This window comes from Teleopsis dalmanni, chromosome 1 (genome assembly GCF_002237135.1).
Source record: "Teleopsis dalmanni isolate 2A chromosome 1, ASM223713v2, whole genome shotgun sequence".
Lineage (NCBI taxonomy): Eukaryota > Metazoa > Arthropoda > Insecta > Diptera > Diopsidae > Teleopsis > Teleopsis dalmanni.
This window is the reverse complement of record NC_051846.1, coordinates 1,762,214-1,773,088: the sequence shown is the minus strand read 5'-3', so window position 1 is coordinate 1,773,088 and position 10,875 is coordinate 1,762,214. Positions and strand designations below refer to the sequence as shown.

General features: G+C 31.8%; 3 protein-coding genes across 3 annotated transcripts in view; 2 read left to right on the top strand and 1 right to left on the bottom strand.

The window, feature by feature from the left end:
• LOC119669157 overlaps positions 1-416 on the bottom strand; it is a 7,574-nt gene extending 7,158 nt beyond the window's left edge. The window contains exon 1 of the mRNA XM_038078993.1: positions 306-416. Within this exon, the coding sequence (XP_037934921.1) occupies positions 306-416 (111 nt within the window). The remainder of the gene's footprint in view (positions 1-305) is intronic.
• A 405-nt stretch (positions 417-821) lies between these two features.
• On the top strand, positions 822-2,400 carry LOC119669319 (gram-negative bacteria-binding protein 3-like). The gene has a single exon (XM_038079160.1). It carries the CDS (start codon positions 855-857, stop codon positions 2,313-2,315), a length of 1,461 nt encoding a protein of 486 aa, XP_037935088.1. The 5' UTR covers positions 822-854; the 3' UTR covers positions 2,316-2,400.
• Positions 2,401-4,866: 2,466 nt separating this feature from the next.
• Positions 4,867-7,288, top strand: LOC119669077 (gram-negative bacteria-binding protein 3-like). The gene is made up of 2 exons (XM_038078878.1): positions 4,867-5,274; positions 5,704-7,288. Exons 1-2 carry the CDS (start codon positions 4,895-4,897, stop codon positions 7,253-7,255), a joined length of 1,932 nt encoding a protein of 643 aa, XP_037934806.1. The 5' UTR covers positions 4,867-4,894; the 3' UTR covers positions 7,256-7,288.
• Positions 7,289-10,875: the final 3,587 nt, after the last annotated feature.

The following is a 10,875-nucleotide window of genomic DNA, read 5'->3' as shown; positions in this document are numbered from 1 at the left end:
ACTTTGAGTACAAAACTGATTTTAATGAGAGTGTAACAGAATTTTTAGAATTAAACTTAAAATTTAAGTGTTTACATCCAAATGTTTAAAACTTAAGCATTAACGAACTATCAAACAAAAATGAAAGCAAAAAAACTATTTTTTTTTGGTATGAACTGAATTAATAAATATATACAATAAAAATAGTATATTTTTAAATTTGTATTCTTTTTGCTTATCAAAATTTGCAACCATCATTGACCCGTAGGGGTTTTTAAAGGCAGCGTTTATTTAATCAACAGGGTTAAAAATTAGTATGCGTTTACCTCGCACATCTTTGCATAGGTTTTGTGTGGATTTTGTATGACAAATTTCACTAAACCCAAGCGCATATCGAGATTAACCAGAAAATAAGCTAAGTACGATAATCCAAACATAATATAACAAATCTAGAGCAAATGAAATTAATATAAATAGACTAATTAAAAATCAAATGTCTTATAGGATAAGTATTTTACTAAAAATCTTTGTTATTTCATTAGAATTTTTGTATATTTCAAAATTATGTTTTATTTACGAGTCTAAAACAAAACAACTAATTAAATATATCAACGCGCACTCAATTAAAAACAAATAATATACCATAAAATTCTAGAAATCATTGCATGCTGGGTGAGACACAATAAAAAAGATTAAAAATTAACATATGTGATGTGATGTTTACTTGCGTGCGACGTCATAAACAAGTTTACTTCGTCTTGAGATTTGTTATTTTTGAAACGAGCTTAAGTAACTTCATTGTCTGGCTTTGAGAGAATGTTCAGTCTGTAAACAACTTTAGATCTTTGCAGTTGTTAACTATTGATCGCTTCGACATGGACTTATTTATATTCAGATCGTTTATATTTATTTATGTTGCATTTTCCATATTTAATGCATGTGCGGCCTACGATGTTCCGAAGGCGAGAGTAATTGTTTTTGAACGTAAAGGTTTCGAAGTGTCTATACCAGATGAAGAAGGTATTTCATTGTTTGCTTTTCATGGCAAACTAAATGAAGAAATGGATGGACTAGAAGCTGGTACTTGGGCTAGAGATATTGTTAAAGCGAAAAATGGACGTTGGACATTTACTGATCGTGTAACGGAGTTAAAAATAGGTGATACACTTTACTATTGGACATATGTTATATACAACGGTTTAGGATACAGAGAAGACGATGGAGTATATGTAGTCACTGGCTTCAACACTACTCAAACGTCACCAATTACAACAACTTCGAAACCTCCAGTAATCACAACTAAAACCACAACAACTGTCACTTCAACTTCAGCCAATTGTAAGCAATCTCAAACTAAGATAAATGGTAATCAAGTTGTAGAGTGTGCGGATCAATTATTGTTTGAAGACGAGTTCAATAACTTAAATACAGATAAATGGAAATTAGAGAATCGTTTTGCCTCAAGTCCTGACTATGAATTTGTGATGTACGTTAATGATGTACCAGAAATAATTCAATTTGAGAATAGTGTAATGCATATCAAACCCAAAGCTACAGCGAAACTCGTTCAACAGGAAAATCCATTAAAATTTAACTTAAATTTTGGTGAACGTTGCACGGGTTTGCTCAATTCAGAGGAATGCGTAAAAGAAGCTAAACAGTCACCTTTAGTGTTCATACCGCCTTTCGTGTCCGCACAATTATCTACGATGAATTCATTTTCTTTTAAATATGGACGTGTGGAAATACGCGCCAAGTTACCACAAGCAGAATGGGTTATTCCGGAGTTGTGGTTACAGCCTGTCACATATGCATATGGTGCAACAAATTATCAGTCAGGACAGGTACGCATTGCATTTAGTCGTACAAATGGCACTTTAACTGATTTATATGGTGGCGTTATCTTAAATTCTGAAGAACAGTGGCGTTATAAAAAGTTGTGCCATTTACCTGCAACAACTGATAAGAACTGGTGCGATGATTATCATGTCTTCACATTAATTTGGACTGAGATGTATTTGGCATTCGCGGTGGATAACGAAGAATATTGTCGCATTCATACCTTACGTGACTTAAATACCTTGCCGAATCATGGACAATTAAGTACTGGTACTAAATTGGCACCTTTTGATCAGGAATTTATATTGACTCTGGGTTATGGTGTTGGTGGTCACGGAGATTTTTCGGATAACGAAAAATGGATAACGCCAAAACCATGGGAAAACACCGATCCACGCGCCATACCAAATTTTGTGGATTACTTAAACCACAAACATGGAGATTGGCTAGAAAATGGGCGTTTAAGTATTGACAGCGTTAAGATTTATTCAGTTTGAAGATATTTTCGTGAAATTCCAATCCATTCATATTACAATTACTGCATTTATATAAACTATAAATAATACTTTAAGTATCGTAGTTATTCTGGTTTGAGTATTTAATTATTTCTTAGTATATAGTATATATATAGTATAGTATTATATATTAAATAATTATATATTAAAAGTCAAGTTTGCTGTTGATGCCTTCAACTTTAAGATAAATAAGTTTATTCACGCTACTCAATCGAGATCTATGTTGAGAAAAATGTTTCATGAAAATTAACAATAAAAAAATTTAATTTTTTAATGTTTGCACTTTTTATTATACGTAAAATTCAAATATATTTTATTATTAAATTTGCACGCTTAAGTGCTTTATGTGAAATCTTGATGAATCATTCCCATTGAATATTTGTTATTCAATGAGATAAAAAAACTTAATTCTGGCAGTTAATGATTTAAGGAGCATTTTTGCATTTTCAGTATTATTGAACTGCAGTTCATAATCAGAAAGGATTGGAACTCACTTCGGTCTGGGACCCGTTATTGTATCCTTTCTTGGTAAGTGGTATTGTGAGCCTAATATGCACAATTTAATATTGTTCTTACCTAGGTATCTATTGTTAGAAACTGTAGCAGAATGTTAACGACCAGAAAACGTAAATAGATTACGAGATTTCAAAAGAGGGGAGTCTATATATAACTAGAACTATTATTTAATAAATGTGAGATATGTAGTGATGTGTAGAATTCACTTCTAACTCTACTGATATCTTCAGCCGGGTTAGAATTAATCTATCCTGAATCTAGGTACTCACAATATTACCAGGTAAAAACACATAAATAGGTTACAAGACTTCAAAAGAGTGGAATCTGTATATAAACAGAATTGTTTTTTAACAAATGTGGTAAAGAGTAAAATATAGTGCATGGGTACAACAAATGTTGAAGATTAACTCTCAATTGATTGATTCTAGGGTATAATAAACTTATATCATGTACAACGATTAAAAATTCAATTGATTGAATTTTTCGATTATTCCTCTATTTAACTGAAACCAAAGGAAATTCTAACAATTTTTAATATACTTACGGGTATTCATGTAATATACTTATATACTTAAGGGTATTCGTGTAACTAGCTCGGTAATAGAGTAATTGTGATGTGCCTACAACAAAATACATGCATTGGTATTGTATTCGAGGTGAATTTAATGCTAGTCATTCTAGGTGAATTTAGAATGAAAGCCATCCAAGTACCACAGATGGTAATCTCCAGCGAATGAAGTTATGTTCCTTTCCGTCATGATACAATAATAATAATTCATTATTAATTCCTTTGGGGGCTGCTTCAGCTGTCATTTCTGGCTTCTTGGTATTACAGTATAGTTATGAAAGCAGACGAGTCTTCCTTTAAAGACTGTTCGTCACTACTAACGATTAAGTGTTGATGAAGGACCTGAAGGATTTCAAAAGTAAGTATGTTTTGTTTTATATTTTGCGTCCCTATATGTTAATTCTTATAACACAATACTTATAAAGCAGTTTGTTCTTTTGTTCTTGTGGAAGCCTTGTGTATTCTTCTATGTTAGAAAATTGCTATTAAAAATCGTTTCTAACTTCTAATATATATAAGTGGATTTCATATTCACAGTAGCATTTCATTTATAAAAGATGATATATATACTGAACTAAATGCTAAAATATGCCCCTAATTGGAATAGCATTTATAATCATCCGACTTAAATATTGCTTAGAAGATATGATATACAGGTAAAAGGTGGAGTTGATATCTGGTATTCGAAAGTTTAGTCTTGCAATATAATTATTGTACAATTTTGAATTTAGTTTATAGTAAGAATGAATAATTAATTTTGAAATAAAATCAAAAATATTAAAAATAATAGATACAAAAAAAGATATATAAATATATTTCTTTCTAATTTTCTATATATTTCTATATTTCTTTTTGGTAAACCGAGAAAAGATGGTTGGAACTACCACAATAAAAAAATTATTTTTTAAAAAATTCATTGAATTATATTAAATTATTTTCCTTTTCTTAATATTTAGAAAAATTTTTTTAAAAAAATATATAAATTAAAATGATTGAATCTGTTTATAAAATATGTTTATAATATGTTTATAAAATATTTATATTGATTTACTAATAGAGCAGTTACTAATGTTTTTTTTTTGCATTAATTTTGTTTTCTACTCTATTTTTATTTATGATCTATCTAAAGGCATTTAAAAAATTATAGTATCATCTTCTGATAACACTATAATTTATTTACTTTCCGAAGATTTGTAATTAGAGATTTGTTTACCTCTCTCAATAATTTTTATTGCTAAAATACAAAAGTTCGCTTCTAGAAATCTTAGAAATTACACTAATATTCAGGTGTCAGCTAATAAACTACTTGTATCTATTATAGCATAAGTTATCTCTTTTCCTCAGTTGTTCAATGAGAGACTATTTATCTCACTAAATAATCTCTACTGCTAAAACAATAGAAATGCGCTTAGAAATCTTATAAATTAATCCAACGTTGAGGTGGGAATATTAGTACGCGCACAATTCTGGTTTAGAGATGAACTTCAAGCAAAAATCAATTAGTGCTTCACTAATTACTTGTCTAATAATAAGTAGTTGTTTGGCAGTCGAGTATAAGGTGCCAAAGGCTACAATTAAAGTTTATCATCCGAAAGGATTTGAAGTATCAATACCACATGACAGAGGTGTTAAACTCTTCGCATTCCATGGAAAATTAAATGAAGAAATGGATGGTTTAGAGGCAGGCACATGGTCTGTAGACATACGCAAAAAACAAAATGGATATTGGACCTATAAAAATACCGATGCTGAACTAAAAATAGGCGATACATTATATTATTGGACATTTGTAATACGCAATGAGTTAGGCTATCGTGAGGATAATGGAGAGTTTAAAGTTGAAGCCTACGATAATTAATATTTTATAGTGATTTATGTTAAAATAATTGTTTAATAAATAAAATTTAAATTTAAAATTTATTTTCAATTTAAAATAAGGATTTTATTTACAATTTTTAAAATAAGTTTAATAAAATTATTTCAAATAACTACAAATAATTTTTTTAAAAAGTGAAACTTGTGATTAATATAATTACCTAATAATCAATTATTTCTATAAAAATAAAAAATATTTTTGAGACATTTCGAAAACAGCTAGAGTGTTCTTCAAAAAGTAAACACATCACATATACTTGCAAATTAATAATAGAGATTATTTTGAAGAGGTGATCACCCGGCTTCTCTCTTCAAAACAAACGATCGACGTCATTAACAGGTTCACTACGCTCACAAGCTTCTGTTAGGTATTTTCAAAACATAAGTGAAGATTGCTTGGGATATTTTTAGTTTTAAAACAACTGTGAAGTGCAGAGGTTGGTTTTTTATAGAAAATTGTTTGGTCATGATCATGATTATATTAATAAACAATTTTTATATATTCACATCTATTCTGTTATCTATACTTCTACTACATGTGTGTGTTGCTTATGAAGTACCTAAGGCGAGAATAATTGTTTTCGAACGTAAAGGTTTCGAAGTGTCCGTACCAGATGAAGAAGGTATTTCATTGTTTGCTTTTCATGGCAAACTAAATGAAGAAATGGAAGGACTAGAAGCTGGTACTTGGGCTAGAGATATTGTTAAAGCGAAAAATGGACGTTGGACATTTACTGAACGTGTAACAAAATTACACATAGGTGATATACTTTACTATTGGACATATGTTATATATAATGGACTTGGGTATCGTGAAGATGATGGTGTATTTGTAGTAACTGGCTACAATATTACTGAAAATTTAACAACAACAACGACTACAACAACAACTGTAAAACCTACTACAACAACAACAACAACAACAACGAAGAAAACAACAACAACAACGTCAACTAATTGCGCTCCGTCACAAACCAAAATTAATGGTAACCAATTCGTTAAGTGTGCAGATCAATTATTGTTTGAAGACGATTTTGAAGACTCAAAAGTGGATACAAAAAAATGGAAATTAGAGAACCGTTTTGCTTCAAGTCCTGATTATGAATTTGTGATGTACGTCAATGATGTACCAGAAATATTTCAATTTGAGAATAGTGTAATGCATATCAAGCCTATAGCGACCGCAAATTATTATAAAGAAGAAAATCCATTAAAATTTGATTTAAATTTTGGTGCACGTTGTACTGGATTACAAAACACTGACGAATGTAAGAAGAATGCTAAGCACTCACCTTTAACGTTTATACCACCATTTTTGTCCGCACAATTATCAACAAGAAATACACTATCCTTTAAATATGGACGTGTGGAAATACGCGCCAAGCTACCACAAACGGAATGGGTTGTTCCGGAGTTGTGGTTACAGCCTGTCACATATGCATATGGTGTAACGAATTATCAATCAGGACAGATACGCATTGCATTTAGTCGTACAAATGGTACTTCAACTGATTTATATGGTGGCGTTATCTTAAATTCTGAAGAACGGTGGCGGTATAAGAAGTTGTGTCATTTAGCTAAAGCAACTGATAAGAACTGGTGGGATGATTATCATGTCTTCACATTAATTTGGACTGAGATGTATTTGGCATTCGCGGTGGATAATGAAGAATATTGTCGCATTCATACCTTACGTGATATAAATACCTTGCCGAATCATGCACAGTTAAGTACTGGCACTAAATTGGCACCTTTTGATCAGGAATTTATATTGACTCTGGGTTATGGTGTTGGTGGTCACGGAGATTTTTCGGATAACGAAAAATGGATAACGCCAAAACCATGGGAAAATACCGATCCACGCGCCATACCAAATTTTGTGGATTACTTAAACCACAAACATGGAGATTGGCTAGAAAATGGACGTTTAAGTATAGATAGTGTAAAAGTTTTTTCAGTTTAATCAAAATATTTTAGTTAGAAATAAATATATGTAAATGTATATAAAATGTGTTTATATAAAACTTAAAATATTCTTAAACTTAGGAATTGTAGATTTTTGAATGACATTAATTAACTGCAATTAATCTGAGTGGATGCAACTTGCGTATTAAGTTTTGTTTTTTTTTTTGACGCATAGGAATTTAGAAAAGAGCATCTTAATATACATAAGTGTATTTACAAATTTATATACAAACTGACAAAATTAAAATAAAAGTTTAACTTAACGTTTATTTAAATAAAATAAATTATCAAACAAATCATGCTTATGGTTTTGATCCGTCATGAGTTAGTTATTAATAAAAAAAAACGAACTATTGTATTCCAAGTATATAATTTACTAAAAATAAAGGTGAATTCCCTTATAATTTTTTTTATAATTCCACACATAACAATTTTTTAGCAAAATCAAGTTTAACTCATTAAATGTCAAGAATTTTTATTCATCTTTAATATCATTTAATAGCATTTAATTTAAAGTGATAAGTATAAAGCCCAATCAATATATTGGGTCATATAAACAGTATCTGCAGTAATCAAGTATACAATATATTAGTCATTTTTATTTATCACCGCTTGTAGCTTCATAGTTCTATTAGTGAGAACTTCTGCGGTTTTTTAGCGAAAGACTTCACAAAGCGATTTTTAGCCGTTTTTTGATAGCCCAATTTTTACCATAAAGAGAGTTTCGCAGAGACCGAAAGAAACGATAGTCAGACGGTTTATATGCTAAATGTATCAAAACTTTCCAATTAAGTTTCGAGTCTTTCAAGTCATTAAAAATGTGTATGGCCTGGTATTATAATGATGGAACATAACCCATTTTTTATGACCGATTCTAGTCGCTTTTCCATAATTCCTTCATTTTAACCTGACAAGTTGTAAACAATAAAGAACCGAAGTATGTGTTTAACCAGGCGAAAATAGTTCGTAATAGACAATTGTCTTTTAATCCCACCAAATATTCAACATAACCTTGTTTGCTATCAATCCAGGCTTTGAAGTCGTTTGTAGAGGGTTATCGGCAATTTACTATGATCACTTGCATTGCATATTTTGGTATTTAATCCATTTTACACTATCTATATTGATTCGTTTCAAAAATTATACGATATTGTAGCACTTTCTTTATATTATTCAGATAATCAAATTTCTTTATATAATTTGAATGATTGAGTCGGTCAAATCAGTCCAAATTACAGTAATTCGGATAATCAAATTTCTTCACTTTATTTCATGTAATATTTAAATGTCGGGCGATTTGCATAGCTTGCTCTTTTAAAACGATTTCAATCTATCTTTGATATTTAGTGCCTCCGATATCTCCTGATAGCTTACGTTGCGGCCTTGCTTCATTAGTTGTAAAGTTGTTTGTACCTCTTTTGGAAATAGCTTACCAGAGTTGGGTACATCTTTAACATTGACATTTCCAGAATAGAATCGTGTACACTATTCCTGAAGTGTGAAATATAATCGAATTTTTTTGTGTTTGATCCTGGGAAGTGATGGAAAGCAATAAGAAAGGTGACTGTCTCCCTAAACGATGAGTTCAACGGCAATTATTCAAACCCAAACCATTATGTACTCTAGCGAAAAGGCACAAAGTGTACAAACACAGATATCTCATTTCAGATACTACCAGCATAAAAATTTATTATGAGACTATGAAAATACATTTAAGGCAGTCTCAGATTGCTTTTTGCACCTGAGATATTTTTCCTATTTACTTTTGAGCAGAGAGAATATTAAAATATATCAAGAAAACGAGTCTTTCAGAGTCTAGTATTTGTCGGTGTTGAATATTGAACAAATTGACTTTGAGTAGCAGACATCTATATGGGTTACAACTTCCTGGTCGTTTTAAAATATGGAGGAATACAAAATTATAAGTGCTCAAATTTATTGATAGCCTAATGATCGGTTAAAATAATAAGGGTTAACTTAAGTCAATTCTATGTGTTTGAATATTCTCTACAAGTAATTATTTAATGAAATAAATAGTCACCTAAAATTATAAAAAGTTAATCTATGTCTGGATTAATTTAAGAGATTTACTCTAGATATAACACAATAGATCACATAGGTCGCGATATATCTTTATTGTTTTAATATTATTAGTTCCCACAGTTATTATTTATAAAATCACTGTAGTATTCTGTGAAACTGAATGTCTCTAGTAAGTGATGTTGTCTTGATATCATTATTCTATAATAATGATATTTAAATGTTAAAATAATTTATAATAATTATGTCCCATTTTTATCAGACTATTTACAAGGTGAGATGAAAAAACTGCAACCAACTTCAGACTGCTGTCATTTCTAAACCGCTCGTCCCACAGCTGTCAGATTTATTTGACAGCTCATTATATTGTTTACAAGCGCACAAAAGCATTTTGGTGGGAATTTTTCAGAAAAAAAGTTATTTGTGATGAAATTCAAGCGTGATAGTGTGATTGCTTTGCATTTGGCTGGAAAACCACAAGTGGCTATCGTTAGAGCCCTCCAGCATTTAAAAGTGAATAAATGTTTTGTGTCTCGTACCATCGCTCGTTACCATGATACTGGTAGCGTAGCCCGACGTCAAGGAAGTGGACGAAAAAAAACAGCAACATCGGCAGAAATGGTTCGAAAAGTGAAAAAGCGAATTGAACGAAATCCGCGTCGCAGTGGACGAAAAATGGCTCGTGAGCTGAACATATCGCAATATGCCATTCGGCAAATATTGAAAAATGAGCTTGGACTAAAGCCATTCAAGTTCCAAAAAGTGCAAGATCTTACTGATGCGCAAAAAAAAGTTAGACTCGAAAAAGCTAAAGAGTTGTTTCGCTTGGCCGAAAGTGGTGAACTGCCGAATTTGGTTTTCTCCGATGAGAAACCATTCGTTATCCAGCAGTTTGTAAACAAACAAAATGATCGTGTTTACTTGCCAGAGAGGTCAGCTGAAAATTTGCAACTTCGGTTGGCCATCACAACTCAAAAGCCGGCCATGGTGATGGTGTGGGCCGCCATAACAGCCGATGGTCGCTCGCCGCTCGTATTCATCGACCGTGGTGTCAAATTAAATGCGCAAATCTATCGCGAAAATATTTTGGAGGGAGTTCTGAAGCCCTGGGCACGCAAACATTTCGGCCGCAGACCTTGGACATTCCAACAGGACTCAGCACCATCGCACTCAGCACGCGCCATCCAAGAATGGTTAAGAAATGAGGTTCCTCGCTTCATTTCCACCGCACAATGGCCACCAAAATCTCCGGATGCCAATCCGTTGGACTATTGTGCCTGGGGTATTTTGGAAAGCAAGGTTGGAACTAAAAAATACCAAAGTGTCGATCATCTCAAGCAAGCGCTTCGCCGAGAATGGGACAAAATACCGCAGAGCCACTTTCGGGCAGCGTGTGATGGTTTCATTGGCCGTTTGAAGGCCATAGTTTGTGCCAAAGGTGGCCAATTCGAACAAATCTAAACCGATTCTCAAATTTGATGTTATTTCCGACATTTTTTGCTTTCATTCAATAAAATTTAAAAAAAATGAAAAAATTATGGCGTTTTACTTTGTTGCAGTTTTTTCATCTCACCTTGT